Genomic DNA, 19,184 nt, shown 5'->3' with positions numbered 1-19,184 from the left:
CCCTTGGAAGGGGCTTGGTAGAGACATTCCACCCCATTATCGGAACTTAAACGCTCTGGACTTTTTGGGTTTTGGTCACCACAAATCACCTGCTTTTCAGTGCAGCGAGATCAGAACAATTCCCTAAACCTGCTTTTAGCACAACATTCAGTTCTTAGAAGCCATTGGGGCGAGGGGGAATTCACAGCATTCAGAAGTGCCACAAAGTGCCACCCTGTGCCCTGTGGAGCCTGAGAGCCTCCCAAGGACAGGAATTACCCAGCAGGAACTCCCTTCGGTGATTCCACGCTGCTGATCTCAGCATGACTAAAGTGCATCACCAGCAATTGAAGAGCCCTTTAGTTAAGGGAGCAATAAATCAGCTTTACCATGTGGACTGACTCCCATGGACTTACAGATAGTACACCTAAACACCAGTTATCCTCCAACAGTTAAAACACAACTGTAAATAACGGCCAACAACAACAGTCTAAAGTACAGCCAACAGAGAAATTCACAACACTATGCAAAACATGAAGTGGATCTGACTTTTGGCAGTGATAGGCAGTAATTGTATATAGCACCTACTCTGGTATCTTTGCAGAGAAACAACTTTACCATCGGGACCTTCTGCTGGACAGGATCCGGGTGTCCCATTGCACCCCTGACCTGCGGGGCTGGACCCACGCATGGAGTGTGAAGACAAGGGGAAGAGCCTAGAGAAGCACTAAGGTACGAGCATCACCTTCTCTTTTTCTGTCTTCAGGTGTGCTTCTTTGACTAGAGAGGGAATTCTAGAGATGATGAAACAGGGTTTATTCTATGCACTGTACTGAATGCAAATGCCTGTGTACCTGAATGGTGAAGGCACTATTGCTACTGCTGCATGACATAGGCCCTCTGAAGCCCTGTAGAACAGAAAGGTTTGAGCACACACTCTAGGATGTGATCTCAGACTGACACCAAGCACAGCCCACAAACTAACCAGCTGGAGTCAGTGCTTTACAGAAATCATCTTTTTTTCCTCAAAGGCTCATATCCTGTCTTTAAAACCACACCACGCTCTGAATTGAGCATCTTTTATCTGACAAGATGAGGCAGACAGGAGCTGTGACGGTGCTGTAAGCACAGAGCTATGAGGAGCATCTTTTATCTGGTAAGATGAGGCAGACAGGAGCTGTGACGGTGCTGTAAGCACAGAGCTATGAGAACATCTCCAAACATGCACAGAGCTCTCAGTTAATCCAGCTGGCAGACCAGATTCTGAGCTAATGCTGGACAGGCCTCAGCAAAGCTATGCTAGGTGACATAGACCTGGATTTAAATGGGAAAAAGAAGAATCAATAGCAATGAAAAGATCCAATATCAAAGCAAAATGTAACAGCCTATGCTTTTGTCATCTGATCTGGGACCTCAGATAGCTATGGATTAAAAATCTGGGAGGGCTTATTTCAAGACTGGTAGCAGAAGGACCTTCACCTTATCTAACAAACCTACATTAAACCACACAAAAGAATCAGAAGCCAGGTTGTTTACTTCTCACTGCCCTGAGGAGCACTGATGCTTAGACCCTCTTTCCCACCCTCCCACCCTCTTTCCCGCCCCTGCATATATCTATATATACGTATTTAAGATGCAGACTCCCCCTTCAAAGGCATTGCACAGGATCTGACTCACTGGAGAACACCACTCCAACAGCCAAAGTTCTAACTCTTTCCAAAACTTGCTTTCTTCAAGAGCCAGTTGTCAGAACAGAGCATCCCAGTGACAGCACTGAGCTGAAATCAGAACATTCAGACAACTTCAAAGCTGGGGTGTTGAGATACCAATGTGACAGTCACTCCCTGCTCCCCATGGCTTTAATTTAAATGGACATTTGAAACATGGATGCTGCTTCATTGAATGTAAAGGATTCCTCCATGCTCGTGGTCAGATTTGAATCTTACCTCTCTTTGGTATTCCCTGTCCGAGCTCTGAAGTTAGGGTTGGTGTGAGTGCAAGGAAACCTGTGTGCAATCTTTCGGGGGAGAAGGCGTGAACTGGCACAACTACCCCATAAAGATCCTGATCACCATCTCGATGTCTTTCCTGCACACGGGGCAAGGTGATCTCTTTTTCTTCAGCATCTTTGCACACTTGAAACAGGCCACAAGATGAGCAGTCCTTCCATGGACAATATTCCCATCCCGTGGTCTGTGATGGCACAGGAAGCAAGGGTTCAGCAATTTTTTGATACTCTCTAAAGACTGAATTTCCTCCTCCTTTTTATGCTCAGTGAAATGCAACAAAGACTCCTGGCTTTCACATTCCTGTGCCAAATCCAAAGACTCAATAGAGCTGCAGGGATCTACACGTGATTTGTTTTCGACCACGTACAGCTCTTTGGGTTGGCCAACTGGAGCTGAAATAGTCCTTCGGCAGTCCGGGACATCAATCCCTTCATCATCCTGTTTGTTTTGGATAGCATCAATGCTGGACAGGGAAAGAGAATGAACCAGTTTGGGACAATCTGAGTACCAGTCTTTCCGCAAGGCCCAGCAGCGATAACAGTACCGTTTGCCTGGAGAGTTAAACTTCTTGCATTTGGTGCATTGCCAACAGTCCTGAGGAATGAGTGAGGCAGACAAAAACGGAAGAAGTTAGAGTATTCCTGCATACAACTCATTTCCTCTACACAGGAAAAGCAGCTAAGAGGCTTCATCAAAAAAGGACATTCAGTACCAAGCATAAGCTGGTGAACGTGTGATTGCTGGTTTGATTATCACCAGCTCGAAAGGCTGAAGAGAATCTGGCCACCCCTGTGCATTTTATAGATGCAGATCTCTTAAGCATTAAAATGTGCCCTTCCTCCCTCCCGGCCTTCAGCACTTTGGAAGAATACAATGTTCTCAAGCTGTGCAGTTTATTGAATTTTCAGTATCTCACTCTAAATTCAAGGGTAGAGCTCCTGGAATCAGTCAGGAATACATTTCCCAGACTCACTAATCACTTAGCATCTGCTCAATCTGTACAACTAATAGCAGCTTACTCGACTACCCCATGTAGCAAAGGCAAGAGCTGCCCAAGTCCAGAGCTGTGATTCAGCTGTCCAATGCCAGGGACATCTTAATTTGTCAACGGTACACAGACTAGAAAATTAAGATTAAAACTTAGGGTGCCATCAGCAGCAAAGAGCATCATGACACACCATTGCTGACTTACAACAAAACCTCAAAAGGCAGAAGAAAAGACTTGGATTAAAACAGGACATATGCAGGAATACAGATTTTATGTCCCTCAGTATGAAGGAATTCAGGTGAGGAATGGGGTAGTAGAAAGAGGTGACAATCCAGTAATTACTGCTTATTCTCTCTTCCCACCTTCTTCATTTAAATGGGGAAAAGAGCTGTGGTCTGTCCTTGGAGAGGCACTGCAAGGGCAAAGACATGGCAGAAGCAGGTACACAGGCTCTCCTCCTGACAATGGCCAAAGTATCTCAGCAAAATGGGGTGAGATAAGAAGTGGATTCTCTAATCCCAAAGGTCAACCCAACTTCTCTACGTTCCTCAATGTAGCTTATAAAAAAGCTGCTTTTGGCTTGATTTTTTTTTTTGGGGGGGGGGAGGGGTTGGCCTTTGAAACTCATACAAGAATCAGCTTCTCCTACCACAACCAGTAGCAGCTGTAAGATGAGGTTTTTACCACTACAGCAAGGATGCAACACACTCCAAGCAAGGAATGCTGACCTAAAGGATGCCTACCTCAGAAGCAGCTTCTGTATCTGTGTCATCACTTAAGCACTGAGAATCTTCAAAGTCATGCAAACAGGTATCGTCAGTCACCTAGAAAGAGTGGAAGCATTGTTAAAGAGGTGGAATAATCTCTATCTACGAATGGCACTGTACACCAGAACTAAAAGGAATACATCATCACCGTGATAATTGAGTAATTTCTGTAAGTGAATCAAAAGCCATTTTATATACTGAATCTATTCCAAAACATTACTAAGTCTTGCTAGGTTGAGTTACAGCCATGTTTGCCTGCGGTCAACTCAAACCTCTCCCTGATGCACACAAGAACCATACAAATGCACATACATACACACCTGAGTGGTCCTACTAATTTCTATGGAAGAAACTCTATCCTTTTAACACCCATAACCAATCTCACCCTTTCAGCTCTGGATGGTTATAGATCTACCTCCTCCAAAACACACACAGTACTATGAGATCAACTAAACAAGGCCAGGCTGTGGAACCCATGCACTGTGGCTCTTTGAAGAGGTACCTTTTGGTCACCTTCTTTCACTTCCTCACAGTCAACTGCTTCCACCTTGACTGCAGCACTGCTCTGATCTGATGGGCATTCATTAAGGAACCACAAGTCATCAGTAGTATCCGAAACAATGGCAGTGTCTATGTCCTGTTGGAAAAGAAACAGGGGAGACCACTCTGAGCCCAGCAGCAGTACCAATACCACAGCTATCACACCTCTCCCCTTCTCCTCACTAACAGCCTGCTCAGCCCTGGGCAGCTTCTCCAGTCACCCCTGGGAAGGAAAGGATTCCCCCTTCTAGCCATAAGCGGCTGGCCACCACACTATAACCATCTGTACACAACTTTCAACCCAGAAGACAGGCTACTTCTGACATACAACCAGTACTCCGGAGTGCAGAAGGATCTCCAAGGGCTGAACACAGCCTCCCAAGAGCACCTAGTTTATTTCAGAGCACTAAAAGTAACCATCCACCTGATATGAAAGGCTGGGACAGGAACACACAAGGGAGAGGCTGAAAATCCTGGAGTGGGAAGGGGAAAGAAAGAACAAGAATCATTTATTTACTTGGAACCCAAAAGAGGAGAGGAAGAGAACACAGCACACAGCACACCTATTTAAAATGGCTACACACCTGGTTAGTCTGAATATCTGTTGATCCATTACTTCTGGACTTGTAATTGCTTCTGAGGTTGCCTAAAAACCACCATGGAAGACCAGCTACATCCCATTCCTCAAACACTAGGTCCAGTTTAGGCTTCTTGCTTTTAGAGAGGTTTTCTATTAAGTCTTTGTCTGTAAGAGCCAAGTAGAATCTAAGTCATGCCACACCTACATTATTTAAGAGACCAGCAGAGCAAAATTGGGCCCCATCTCATTTTAGCAATCTTTCTTGCTCCTTCTTACAACCAGTTACTCTACAAGCTCTGGGATTTGCATGAGCGCACTGGGATGTTACATCTGCAACACATCTGTACTCATGCATCTCCCAACAGTCACTGCACAGCCAGTGACTGTGAGAGGCACGGAAGCATTCCAGTGCTCCCAGTGTCTCTAGAACTGTACAGGTCCTCCTCAGCTTTACCTTAAGACTCAACACAGAACCACGACCACTTCTTTCAGAGCTGTAACCAAGTCAACACTGAGCCTTGAGTGACTTAAGATGCAGACAGAACTGTTCTGAATTTAGCTCAAATTCCGAGTGATGGGAGCTCCTCAATTCTCAAATTTGCCCCAAACGAAGCAGGAAGGCAAGAATCCATCCTCCATAACCCCATGCTTCAGCCTCCTTTTTAGCCCATGTAGTTTAGTCTATGATCCTAAACTCACCAGTCTGAATTTCAAGATAACCTTGAATCTATCTCTTGTTCAGTGCCAAGAGTTTCAAAGGCACAGACAAGGACTGTTCCTACCTCTTTTGTACTTGCAGCCAGGAAAATATCTACCACTCTCATTTGATCTGGAAATACCCACTCTTGCAAAGAAGATTTGGTTTTACAAATTAGGTTCCTTGATATGAGGACGACATGAGAACAGAAAAGCAGAACAACAGGAAAATTGCTTCCATAACATCCAGCAATTCATATGAGTGAACCAGCAAGAAATCCCCAGACATTAAAACAAAGGAAATGTCTAAATATGAAGGAGCTGTATTACACTTAAGCTGGGGAGAAAAAGCATTCCATTGTTATTCAGTTCCCTGACTGGTTTGCAGGTAATGACTGCAGCCTGCTCAGGCTGTGCTCTGTGTAATCAGAGCACAGAGTCCCTTGGGAAGATAAATGGATGCAAGTATAATTCCAACATTTACAACACCCTTCAGCAAGGTCTGTGAGATTTTTCATGGCACTGTTAGTGACAGATGTGGTTTTGGGGCTTAACCTGCCATTTTATTCAAAGTGTTTGTTTATTTATGAGACCAAATAGCCAAGCTCCAATACGCATCTATCATCAAACCCTTCTGGCGAGCATTTGCAGTTCTCTCAATCTTTAGTATAAGCCTCTGATTTTTAAAGATTATATTCCACAACAGGTTTTCATTAGTCTCCCAACACTCCCTTCCAGCATTTTGCTGATGCAGAGCTCAATGTGTCCCACTGGAGAAGCAACACAAGAGCCTGCACACACTGTGTTACTGCAGAACAGCTGGGACTCACCTTCATAATGCTCACATTTTTGCTCTGAGGTAGACAAAGCAGCAGGATTGCTTTCACCTTCCATGATGCCAGGGTCAGAACCTTCTTGCTGGCTAAACTGCATGAAGGAAGGAAAAAAGAGATGTTAGTCCAGCAGAGCTTATAGGGACAAGGGGATGTAGCACTTCCATTCCGAGTCACCAGCTGCAGTACAAGACCAAGAAGTTATGAAAGGTTTCTGAACAACAACTACACACTATTAACCCTTTAAGAAGGCTAATGCATCTGTATCAGCACGAACAATACACTTGCAACCTAGGAAAAACCTTAAGAGTGGCAAAAGTTCAAAAGTTGCCATCTTAATGCAGTGACACCATGATCTTTTCTGATTCTCTAGCCCCCAGTGTGAACTGGATCAGACCTCCCAGATCAGACCCAGTGAATCCCACAATATACCTGGATATATTGAATGTGCAAAGATTTTTCCTAGGTTTCAGATTCTGCCTGAAAGCTTCTGAAAACAATCCTCCTAAACACAAAACTTGGTCACACGTTTTAGAAAGCTTAATTATTTGGCAATTCCTACTCAGAGAAGGGGTGGGAGAGAGTGGGGGAAAGACATGAAAATACAGAGCACACTGGAGGAACTGAGGACTAGAAGTGCTACACCCCGAGAAACGCGTTCAGAGACTGGTACTCTGTTATGAAGAGAACAGAGAAGGGTCACTCTGTCCCTGCTCTGTGGACTCCAAGAACTTTTCAGGAAGGTGAGGACCTGGCAGCCAAGCAGCACAAAGTTCTGGCAGTCCACCATGCACAGGTACAGAGAAGGGGCACTCTGTACAACAAAAGAAACCACCAGGCAGTGGGTTTACCTTCAGCTGGTCTTGGCTTGGCTTATCGACGCTCTGTTCCTTTGCGAGACTCTGTGCAGCATCTAGATGGCAGGTAAAACAAAAGAAAAAACCTTCCCTGGTAATAACCATTCTCACAACACAGGGTCTTCAGCAAGCAACCAACGAGCCAGGCTTGGCAGACCTCGAAGGAACCCTTTCAGAGAGCTCTTTCTTCCTTAAGAGAGATGGCCATCTCCTAGAGAGGCATTACTCCAGTTTTGCTAGGTACACACAGAGGCATTAGCCTATGGAATCCAGAGTCTGTGCCTCCTTGGAGATGAAGCTTGATGAAAATCCACAGAACCTCCTTCTTTCCAAGGTGAAAAACTACTCCTTTTCCTACCGGCTGTCCTGCCATCACAAGCTCTAAGCCCTTTCTGTAAAAGATCTGCACGGAGGCAGAAACCCAAAGCAACAGCAGAGTGTGGGGACCTCTCACTGAAGGCTGGATCAGATCCATGCTGAAGGTGGTGAATAGAGAAGAGAAAGGTCTTTATAACTACCTGAGAACACCACCTCCTGCACCTCAGGATGAGACTGAAAAACACCTTTCTTAAAAGTCTGGGCATGAAGAACAATTCCTAGACTACAAAAGGGAAAATTCCATGCACAGCAAGCTCCTCCCTGGGTAACCGTGTACACACCCGGAACACAGTTTAATACAGATGATTATGCTGGCCCCAAGAGTTAATTAAAAGGCCAACCTCAACAGCAAGAACAATCACATGACCAGAAATCTTCCTACACAATAGGAGAGCTGCACTTGTGAAGTCTACCCTTTAACCAGAACGATGTGCTAGAGAAAAAAAGATTGAAGCATGGCTCCTGTTTGATCCCTTTTTAATCCAGCAGGGAAATTTCCTGCTGAACACCAGGCTGGCAGGAACAGTCCCATTCAGTCACGAATCGTAGCACTGACACTGAAACCTGCTGCTATAGGCAGAAAAGTGGACCTCAAAGTATCCATAAAATGGAGCAGAACACAGAACCACACAACACGGCTCTATCTCACATGCTCTGCTCTCCATGCATTAGTTCAGCTTCTCTGTCTTCCCTTCCACCACCCTACAGCTGCTGCAGTCACTGATTATTTAATTCCTGAAGGAAAACAGAAGCCAACTGGCTCATCCATAAGTGGTTTGGCTCTGCAGGGGCATCAGAAGAGGTGAAGACTGACCCTTCTAACATGACAAATTATAATGCAATAATGCAAACTAGCCTTAAATACTGTGGGGAAAAACACTCCACTTACTGGAAGGCTTCCTTTCTTCAAGCCAACACATACTACACAAAATGTCCTTAAAGTGAGATATTCCTGACTATACCTCAGGTGAGTCACTTAAGTAGAAGCTTGCCAAGTAAGGGCACCATCTGATAAAGAGCATTCTGTCAGAGCTTCCTCTTTATTATCAAGGTGTTCTGCAGTCCCTTGTTTTCTACAAGTGTACTTGAAAGAAGTGGGCAAGATAACCTGCAAAATGCAGTGCTCGTAAGCTCTAATTTGGCTAATGAATACAAGCAGCTATTATGGAACATGAAGGCCTCTTCAAGCTCTATGGCACTTCCAGTTATTCCTATGTTGCAACAAAGGTAAAACAACACCTAGAGTCATCTTATCTATGTATTTGTCAAAGGTCTGCCAAGAGTGTTTCGTTTTAGTCACACACACACATACACACACACAAGCAGACACAGTGGTATAACTCAGGGATCATTGCCCCTAAAGGAACAGTGCTTCCTTTGGCAGGTTTCAAGGTAGTTACACCAGCACTGGAGCACACTCACACACGCAGCCACACGCACCCAGCCACAGGCACACACCAAGTAGAAGGGGACAGGGCAGCAGAGGAGAGGGTTTCACTGGGATCCACATACGCTGCCTGTAGGGAAGAGGCCAGGGCATCACCAGTGAAGGAAACAGCACTCACACAGTTATCCTGCAGGAAACGTGTTTAGACAGAGTCCATTTAGGAAGATTCTCCTATATAAGCAGAGAGAGGGACCTCAGAGGTACCAATGCACGGCTCAAAGCAGAGGACTGAGCACTTCAGGGCTGTGTTTTCTCAGTCTCTAAATTTGCACAAGCTTTTGTATACATATACAAATACAGACTAAGCCCTTATGAAGAACCAAGTCCATACTATCTGCTGAGAGACCTCAGGAAGTAGGGCACAAAACTCCACAACTCCCTCATGATCTGCACGCTTGTGGTTTCATCAGAAGTCTTTTTAGCCAGTGAAGATTACCACCCATACAATGGGCTCTGGCTGCAAGGAAGTCATCAGCTGAGATTAAGTTAAGAATAAATCTTTATGACTAAAGGGTTTTTGATGTAGATAGATTTGGTTTCTCTTATGAGCTGGGAAAATAAAAGTCACCTTTAAAGGCTCAAGTGTTTGACTAAAGTCCAGCCCTCTTTGGCTTGCAGAATGAGGCTGGGTTTCCAGCACTCTGATATTGTCTCAAGACTATTCAACTATAAAATGAGGTGAGAGAAAGAAGTCACAGGCAGCCACGTTACTCAGACAGTTAACTGATGTCATATCACAGCTACTGATGGTGCACACACAGAAAAGACACAGACTCAACAAGATTGTCTACTCAAAGCCTTCAGCAGCAGTTTGTTTCAACTTCAGAAACATTTCTCTTTTCTAAATATCATTACTTACCCAAGTTACATCAACACTACATTGAATATACTTGCCCATACTGTGACAAACCTACCTGCCACTGCAGCAGAAGTCAGGTTCCGTTTCAGCATCTCATAGACTGGGCTGTAGGAAAGAAGGTGCCAGTTGAGTACATCCACAATCCCAAACAGCATTCCACTTTTCAACCAGGGTCTGAAACTCTCTTTTATTATCCAGTCACACTGGAAACTGCAGAGGGGTTTTTTTGCCACTCCTAAAAGCTTGCTACAGAGAAGTTTAGCTCAGAACTTAACTGAAGGATACAGATTTTTACTCATGTGTGAGATCAAGGGCCTGAGAAGATGCAGAAATAAAAGGGGGAAAAGATGTCACCTTCAGCAGCTCACTGCCTGCACCGTTCAGAACAGGCTCTTGATAACAAAGGAGCTCAACTCAAACTTGTCCAGAGCATTATCAGTAAGCCACTGAGCAGGACACTTGGTATTCACAAGGTTTATCCAAGGCTGAACAGCAACAGTGACCCCAAGAGCTTCCTGTCACCACAACCACTGGAATACGTTACAAAGGTGACTTTTTCCTACCTTGGATCTTTCACAGAGAAGTTCTCCAGTCCCAGCAGTTCTCCCAGCTGATCTCCTCCACAATAGACCATGTGTTGCTGCCTTTTGTCATATAGCTGCCTCACCATGATATACTGTCCTAGGTAATGCATAACCTGTGGACACACAACATACTGTTAGCCCTATCTGTAGCTGAAACCAAACCACAAAAGACCCTGTAAATTTGCTTTAGTTTCTGATACTTGTATCCTGCTACCCTATAGAGAGTGTGAGTCAAATTGTACCTGCTTTTTATGCACATCTGCAAGTTGTTGGTGTCTCCCAACCAAGGGGGAGTTATGCTTTACCATATTGCTATAAGGTTTGTAACTATTAACACTTGACAAGAAGGAAAAATTAGTGCATTGGTATCACAAAGAAGGATGGAGAGGAAACGTCCTCTGAGAGCCAGGGGACACTGCCAGCTACAACAGATCAGACTTAACCAAGTTAAAACATGAATCTGTACAAGTAACCTGCATTTAATACTCAACTCTCCCCATTTAAACAATTCAATTTGGTTCTGCAAAGTTTTTTAGGAGCTAAATAAGTTATTTCAATGCCTTTAAGTATTTAAACTAAGCCATGGGGCTCTGCAGGAATATCTGACACATTCATAATGAAAACCCTGTGCATTTAATTCTTTGCAGACAGGATACTCTTGTAAATCACAGTGTCATGGTTTTAATCTTGTACATATATTGCATTTTAAGCTGAAATGAATTTTCTGAGGTTCAGCTGACAGGCCATTTCAAAGGAAAGTTGGAAGAAAAATGTCAACAGGAATCCAGTTCTTGAGGCTTTCATGCACTGAGCAGAGAGCAAGACAATCAAACAGCGTCTCCTGCGCTCTCTCAGGGATGTGGCTATCCCATCCCTGCTTTCTCTAAAGACAGTTTTTCCAGGATAAATAACTTTCTTCAATTCCTCCAGGGGCTCTCAAAGCCATTTATGATCAGCCCTATGGGTAAGGGATCCTTGTTTTTGCAGACAGGGCTTCAGAGTACTGAAAGCAGCCAGTCCCACCCCTTCCCCACAAACAGCCACCTGCCAAACAACCAAGGCAGGGCACACTTCCAGTGCCCGGAAGCTGAGCCCACCTCCTTCAGTGTGAAGGTTTCCCCCTGGGCGCCTGCAGCCTGCAGAATCTTCAGAAGTGGCAGTTTGGGCCGCACCTGAAAGAATAAACCACAGAATTTGGTTTGAATGACCCAAAGCAGTGAGAGGAAGCCCCCTGACATGTGTGCCTGGTGTCACAGCCAGCAAATTCAAGTGACCAAGACACAGCAAGCACAGGGCTGACAAGCCAGGGATGAGGTGGAGGTCGTGGGAAGCACTGCTTGCCTCAGGCTAACCTGCTGAAGGCTAGGATTGGTTTTCACAAGGAATCTGCACAGACAGCCAGCTCTAAAGGCTTTAATCACTCACATTGTCCCATTAACTTTGATGTCATTCATCCTGGGAGGGAAGACTGGAAATTCAGATCCTTGGTATGTATGGAGTCCTGAGCAGTGACTAACCAAATGTAGTGAGTCATCTACAGGAGCAATGATGGTGCATTCACATTGCCACTTCAAGAGCAGTGTGCCTGAATTTCCTCAATTAATGCAGTGAATATGTGAGATCTGCTCTGTACAGACCTATGTATTTATTAGGCTCCATGAACAGGCACATAATAGTATGAGTGAATCAAACAGAAGGTGTGGTTAATGAACACCTAGACTGAGAACCTGCATTTTCTGTGCTGCTCAGTCATAAAGCAGAATCTTTCATTCCATAAAACAGAAAGCACCCTGAGAATGATGCAACTGTTCCACAAGCCCTTTAGCTTTCACCCACACCCCCAAGCAGCTCCGAGTAGCAGATGATGCTATATAAAACAGCACCAAGTTTTAAATAGCTTCTCACTCCCCCCTATCCTGCTACTTCATTTATTCCACAAGAATTCTAACAATTCCTAGGAGAGTGCCACCACATGATCCTGTGCCTTGTGCGCCCACTCTTCTTTGAATGCTACACAGCTGTGTACAATGTTACACACTAAGGGATGCTTCCCAGGCTGAACCTCTTTTGTTCTCCTTGTTTATCAGATGCTAGTGCAGGAAGACATTTCAATCTGTCTCAGGACAGAAAGCCCAGTCCTCAGCACACCATGTTCAGTGCTGTTTCCCCTGCACTTTGGGCAGGTTTATCCTCTCAAAGCATGTCATCTGTACCAGCTATGATGTCCTCACCCATCAGTGTTAGGTGGGTTCACTTGTGTCTCACACCCACTCCTCTTTTTTCTGCCTATATAAATGCAATGATAAACTCAACTTCCTTTCCCCAGGAGCAGAGCCTGCCTGCAGTCCTCCATGTCCCTGAGAGACAGCCTGAGCTGCAGCACCATGCTCCTGCACAAGGTAAGGAGAGTGGGGTTTGGTTGCTTGGTGTCAATGTGGTTAATCACTTGGCTCTCAGATGGTGTTTTGCAAAATATTTCTGTTTTCTGAAATGTGAATGTGTCTGCTTTGCCTGTTTTCTCCTTATTGTATTTACTAAATGCATTTTCAAGCTCAAACAGAACAGCTCATGTCCAGCCCCAAGACTCTTTCTCAAGAACAGCTTTTCTCTAGGAAAATGCTCAGCACAGCTCAAGTGCTTGTTTCAGCACATGATTTTAATAAGAGGAAATTATGTGTTTGCACTCATTCATTTCTCTAATGACCACTCTCAAATGGATTTGAAGTAACTTCTTGTACATCTCTTTCTGATTAAAGAAGCAACCTAGTTAGCTTGTTCATTTTAAAATGAGCCCTTAGCTACCACAGTAAAGCCAAAATGGAAGTGTTTAATCCACACTGCCTGGGACACTGAGTGGTGGCAATCAATATTTTGCTACTAATATCAGAGCCTATTTACTTTTTGCATGCAGAATGAATTGGCTAAATAAGCATATCTGACTTGGCTACGTTTCAAAGCTTCTAAATTAAGCTTCAAATGGGAAGCTCTCTACTTCCCATCAGCTTATTTCCACTCCTGCTACAACCCTTCATGTTGTAGAGACAGTTTATACAATGAATTGGCTCTGGAAGGTTGTATGCCTGTCCTGGAGAAGCATTTTAGATGAGATTTTTCCTGTTATTTGCACGTTTCTCTTTTCTGATTGGCTGTCAACATGGTATTGAGACACACCTATCATGGTGACCTTGGCTCATGGATGTAACTACCTTTTGTTCCAGGGAAATTCTAGGAATAGTCAACAAGGAGTACTACAAAGCAGGCATTACTGACTAGACAAAGGTCAGTATGAAAGGTTACAAAGCCCTGCTACAACTGTCACAAAGAGCCCAGCATTAAGGGGGATGCTGCATGTAGAATACTTCAAGTACAGGTCCAGCACAAAAATATGCATTATACAATTTCTCCTCTGGCCAATCTGAAGTGCAGTTTTCCCCTCCTTCCCCTTTAATGTTCATAAATCATTGGTCTGATAGTGAGAGTAACACAGCTCCTCAGAATAAAAGCCCTACTCCATTAGGCTAAGTTCTTCTAACTTAAATGTACCTGAAGAGGTTGAATTTGATGGAAGAAATTGCTGCTTTAGTGAGGAGAAAGCAGTGAGAGTAAGTGGGAGAGGCAATTACCTGGTTAGCCTGTCCAAGTGCTATTCTGCAGGCATTCTCAGCTGCTGGATGCTGGGCAGAGCTTGGAGATGTCATCGTGGCAGTGATGAGCTATTTAGAGCAGAGACCTATAAATGAGAGGAAGGTTCATGTACCAGCAACCTGCTCTTGAGTTCAACCACTTCCACTTCTTAGAAGCTTCAGGAAATGAGTGTTTAAAATTAGCCCTGCATGCATCTCTTAAATGGCTGCTGTATAATGCTAATGTTTCTGTGCCCCTAACGTGCTCTCTTGAAACTGTATCTGCTTTGCCTTAGCCAAGCTGCATCCAGCTGCCCAGCGCTGGACAAACAGCCATGAGGAAATAACTGTGACCCGTTTCCTGTGGCACTGAGGATGGTTTGGCTCTGCCCATCTCAAGGAGCAGCAGCACAACACGGTGAGGAACTTGGGGACCTGCCAGCTGAAGGGAACTGCTAGTCTCCATCAGGCTCTTGGCAAACTCTTAATGTGGTGAAATCCTGCAATCAAGAGGTGGGGGAATAGAAGCTGAGTCACAATCAGCCACAAGGGAAACCTTCAGATTCCAAATCACCAGACAGCAACCCCCTGATTGCCCAAAGGAGTGGTCAGTGCAGATTGCAACAATCAACACATTCCCCACTTGCCTTTGCCAAGGGCTGAAAACCTGCAAAAAGCTGCTGCTGCAGCAGCCTCCATCCCAAATGCCCAGATGCAGGCTCTAAACTAACAGTTTGAGCAGGTGAAAGGATCATTTCCTGGAAAGGAACAAAAGGGGAAGTCCTGCAGCTATTTGAATTTGTCAAGCCCTATCAGTTTCAGCACCACCCAGGGAGCACAGCTTCATATGCAGAATAATCTGTAATGACTCATGTTCACAGCACAATCCAGTTTGCTCCCCCCCCCACACCACCTTTGAAAACTTCTTTATGCTTAAAGGATGGTGTCAGTTAAGCAGCCACTGTAAAAAGTAACTTGGTTACAAGAAAATCTCCATTTCAGTGTGAATCTGGTTGCTCTTCTGCAGGACAACATCAAGAAGCCCTTTGGTGAGCTTAAGGCTGGAGCATGTGATGAACTGAAAAGAGCGGCTCCTGAATTTGCTTATTCAGATACAACTTTGGGAAAGCTTTTCCATGTGGAATCCGGCAGCAGTGCCAACTTTTAACCACTGCAGGAGTTTAAATATGAAGGCAAAAGCTTTCAAAGCAGTATCTAAATTCATTTCAGTAAATGAGTCTGTTCTGCATTAGCTACAACGAACGGGAGCCAGTATGAGCAGCTACATTAAAAAGTGAATCCTTGCAAAATAACCAGACTTCTGCTTGAGGAATGTAACCAAATATCTCCATGTAGACTAAACAGGCTGAACAGGCAGTGTAGAGATTCGGCAATAACACAGACCTGAGCTCTGGCTCCAGTTCAAGTTACTGAGCACTGGTAACCACCCAACCCCATCGCTCGCCTGCCCCAGCAGTTAAAACTGAGCTGCTGATAGTTCTTATAGCATTACATTCCTCTGAAGTAAGGCATGATCAGGAATAAAATCATTCCCAAAGATGAAGCAGATCTAAATATTTAGGAAAGCTTAATTAAAGCATGTTCAAGTTCGAAAAATTACATTGATCTAGGTAATAACCCAAAATAAGTGACATAACAGCTAAAATTACTTCCATGCTCTCAGTGCCTTACCTTTTAACCGAGGTTTCTACTTGATAAGGCCAAGCACACAGCACCGCGAGCTGCCCACAGGACCCTCTGTGCTGTGCAAGCTGAGCTGTACTTTGCACCAGCCTGAGACCAACTCACCAACCTTGAGCTTCTCTGCTGGCAGGAGGAGCACGAGGATGGGCCTGCTGCTTCCCTGTGCTCCTGCAGTGCTGGAGAAGCTCTGCCTTGCCTGGCTCAGCTCCTCTGGGCTCAAACTGCTCCTGCCTCTAACTGCTCAAGTCAGAAGGGGAGTCACTGAACACATCGGCCTCTGATAAGAGCTTGAGCTGGTGTGAAAAGCAGCCACATGGGAGAAAGCAGTGGCTTTCCCTGCCCCGCCTTTGGGGAAAGGGACTTCCACCCCTGGCTGAAGGAGTCAACCCAAGATCACTTTAACTGTTTCAGTACTGGGTTTATTAGAGAAAGGCAAATTCATGCCTTGCCTCCTGTCATTATCTCCCCTCACAGCCTGGAAGCACCCGAACTCACTTGCAGTCAAGTGAACACAGCTCCGGTGAATTTACTGCTCTTCCCTCTATGCACGGAGCTGCATCTATAAGAAAATGGATGCTGGAGCAGAGCAATGACTCGGAGGAAGCTGTGAATCACCAAGGAGTCATGAACCAACCGTTTCTTCCATCCAAGCACTTTATATGGTCACGCTTGCCACACGGACAAGTCATCTGCCTGGTGTGTGAGGAGAGCTGCTTTCTCTTCAGAGACCAAAACCCCACCAGACCACAGCTTGTGATGGGCAGTGAAAACAGGGAGTGTAAACTAGACATTACTTGTATCTGTGGCCTCTGACGGCTCACTCTGGGTTAAGGTCTGATGGTTTTGTCCTTCATCTTTTTCCATGCTTTCAAATAAAGCAAAACGTCTGTTGAGAACAAAGCTGCTGTCCCATGTACTGCATCACGCAGGAGGGAGGCTTCAACCAACCAACTCACGTGGCAACTCAGAGCTAATGCGGTTGGTTCCTCTGGGTGTGAGGCCCCGGGCTTCTTCATGCCTGCAAGTCCTCCTGCCCACCCATCTCACCCGGCCTGTGATAGAAACCCCATTTCCTCCCCCTTACTCCATCCCTAGCTCCACCAGTGATGTCACAGCGCTTCCAGGGCCACAGGTCTCACCCTCCCATCACTGGGCTCCCACCAAGTCCATACACGTCCTTTGAGAGCTGCACGATGCCCCCCCAGCAAGTGCTGCCTGGTCCCGGCTCCACGCCACCGGGCCTTGCAGTAATGCAAAGCCACTTGTCTCCTGTTCTCACTGACCAACCGCTGTAAGCATCAACTGCAAACCATTAGGTGTCGGACAACGGGAAGCCTTGAGTTAACGTCAATTTAACAGACAGCACGGCGTTCAGCAGGAGCAGAACCGGGTAACACTCCAAGCTGGGGAGCCCGTTTGTGACGGGCAGCGGCCGCAGGATCACACAGCACAACCGGGCCGCGGGAGGCCGCGGCCGAGACGCGGTTTCTCCGGTGCAAGGGCGGGTCTGGCTCTCGCTTTTAGCCCCTCTGGGGTGGTTTCGCCCATGAAGCCAGTTTTGACGCAGAAACGCGCATCCCGGCCCCGCTCCCCGGCTGCTCCCGCCCGCCGGGCCCCGCATCCTCTCACCCCGCACCGCCCTCCCCGCGCCCCAAAGCCGTCCCCCCGAGGCGGCCTCACCCTACAGCTGCTCCATGGGCACCAGGCCGGCCGCAGCCCGGGGCCGAGGGGAGGGAAGGGGGGGTCGGGGCCCCTACACCCCCCGCAGGCTCCTCTCCACCATCTTAGCGCGGCCTCGGGGGCCGCTTCCCCTCACAGCCAACATGGCTGCGACCGCGCTTCCGCGGGGCACCGGGCCCGCGCCGCCGCGCCATAGAGCGCAACGGAAGTCACCCCTAGAGAGGACGGAGGGCCCGCGCCAGGAGCGCGCCCGCCATCCCCGCCGTGGAGGACCGAGCGGTGCGTGTGCCCCCGCCCCGCGAGCACCCCGCTCCGGAGCCGCGGGACGACGGGCGGAGCCGCCCCGCCCGGCCCGGTGCGAGCCCCCTCGGCCCGGTGCGAGCCCTGCCCGGCCCGGTGCGAGCCCTGCCCTGCCCGGTGCGAGCCGCCCCGCGCTGCTCCCTCGGCTGGGTGCGAACCCCGCCTCCGCGCGCTGTGATAACAGCGGGCCATGAACACCCGCGCCAGAGCCCGGATAGCTCAGTCGGTAGAGCATCAGACTTTTAATCTGAGGGTCCAGGGTTCAAGTCCCTGTTCGGGCGGTTTCGGTTTTTCTTTATTTCCTGTATCTTAGTGTGGGTTTATTTTTTTATCCCCCCCGCTCCGGCGCTGCCCGGGACCCACGGGCGGGGGGAGCCGCTCCCGCAACGGGAGAAAAGGGTTTTGAGGAGGGGAAAAATCGTTGTAAAAGGAAGTGAAAAAATAAAACCGAACGAAAAGCAATCGCCCGAACAGGGACTTGAACCCTGGACCCTCAGATTAAAAGTCTGATGCTCTACCGACTGAGCTATCCGGGCTCTGACATCGCTGCCTCCTCTGCCTGTACATCCCGCCGCCCAAGCGCTCCATGGCTGCCTTCGCCCTCCTGCCTGCCCCCTCCTGCCTGCCCCCTCCCGCAGCCCACATTCCTACGGACAGTCTCCATCCAAGTCACCGATGCCACGGTGATGGCACAGCTCGGGGTGCCAATAACCCAGCAAGGGCTGTTTCCCTTCTTGGTCCCTGATGGAAGTGTGCGGAGGGCTGATGGGCAGAGGGGGGCCCTCACTGTCACCCGTGGGTCCTTCTGCCTCTTCCCCCACAGCAGAGCGGGGTGCAGCAGGGATGGCTGTTCTGGAGGGGGTTAGGCAAGGTTCGAGGGGGACAAGGAATAATCTGCCCGGGACAGGGGACACTGGGCTGTGATTTCTGCAGCCTCCCAGCTCAGCTCCATGCTTCCCATGTGGTTTCACAGGCAGTCGTGGTGCCGGCTGGGGTCATTCTTCCACCAGGGCCTGGAGGTGCCCCCCTGCAGCAGGGGACCCGCAGGGCCCAGCTCTCTGCATGGCACCGTGAATCCCACCACAACCTCTCTCCATCCTCCCCCCTCCTGGTGAGGCATCTCCAGGGGAGCGGGGAGGCTGGAGTTACCCTCGGCCGCAACCCCGCCCGAGCCACAGGCTGTGACCCGCAGCCCTCCCAGCGCAGCTTGCGGCGCTCCATCGTGGTGCTGGCGTTTGGGGAGCGACCGTAACCGCCCCCCCCCGTGAGCGCCTGGCGGGGCCGGCTGCCCGCAGAACACAGCACAGGCACCGCTGCCCGCTGCGCGGCCCGGGGCTGGGCCCAGGGAGCTCCGCTGCGG

At 47.6% G+C, this 19,184-nt stretch overlaps 1 protein-coding gene and 2 non-coding genes across 5 annotated transcripts; 1 reads left to right on the top strand and 2 right to left on the bottom strand.

The window, feature by feature from the left end:
* Positions 1–1,124: 1,124 nt before the first annotated feature.
* Positions 1,125–17,717, bottom strand: MDM4 (MDM4 regulator of p53). 3 transcript variants are annotated; one of them, XM_065698066.1, is made up of 11 exons: positions 17,525–17,717; positions 14,141–14,247; positions 11,615–11,689; positions 10,497–10,630; positions 9,989–10,038; positions 7,244–7,305; positions 6,390–6,486; positions 4,868–5,028; positions 4,246–4,380; positions 3,720–3,800; positions 1,125–2,582 (listed from the first exon to the last, which is right to left on the bottom strand). In XM_065698066.1, exons 2-11 carry the CDS (start codon positions 14,213–14,215, stop codon positions 2,028–2,030), a joined length of 1,425 nt encoding a protein of 474 aa, XP_065554138.1. In that variant the 5' UTR covers positions 14,216–14,247; positions 17,525–17,717; the 3' UTR covers positions 1,125–2,027. The 3 variants fall into 3 exon arrangements, with proteins under 3 accessions (XP_065554138.1, XP_065554140.1, XP_065554139.1); XM_065698068.1 differs by lacking the exon at positions 17,525–17,717 and adding an exon at positions 16,340–17,365; XM_065698067.1 differs by lacking the exon at positions 17,525–17,717 and adding an exon at positions 15,833–16,082.
* Positions 17,718–18,032: 315 nt separating this feature from the next.
* TRNAK-UUU (transfer RNA lysine (anticodon UUU)) lies at positions 18,033–18,105 on the top strand. The gene has a single exon. It is a non-coding gene; the product is annotated as a tRNA-Lys (tRNA).
* Positions 18,106–18,287: 182 nt separating this feature from the next.
* Positions 18,288–18,360, bottom strand: TRNAK-UUU (transfer RNA lysine (anticodon UUU)). Its single transcript has one exon. It is a non-coding gene; the product is annotated as a tRNA-Lys (tRNA).
* Positions 18,361–19,184: the final 824 nt, after the last annotated feature.

The sequence above is a fragment of the Lathamus discolor genome, chromosome 19 (assembly GCF_037157495.1).
Source record: "Lathamus discolor isolate bLatDis1 chromosome 19, bLatDis1.hap1, whole genome shotgun sequence".
Lineage (NCBI taxonomy): Eukaryota > Metazoa > Chordata > Aves > Psittaciformes > Psittacidae > Lathamus > Lathamus discolor.
The sequence above is the reverse complement of the archived record's forward strand: the minus strand, read 5'-3'. Positions and strand labels throughout refer to the sequence as shown.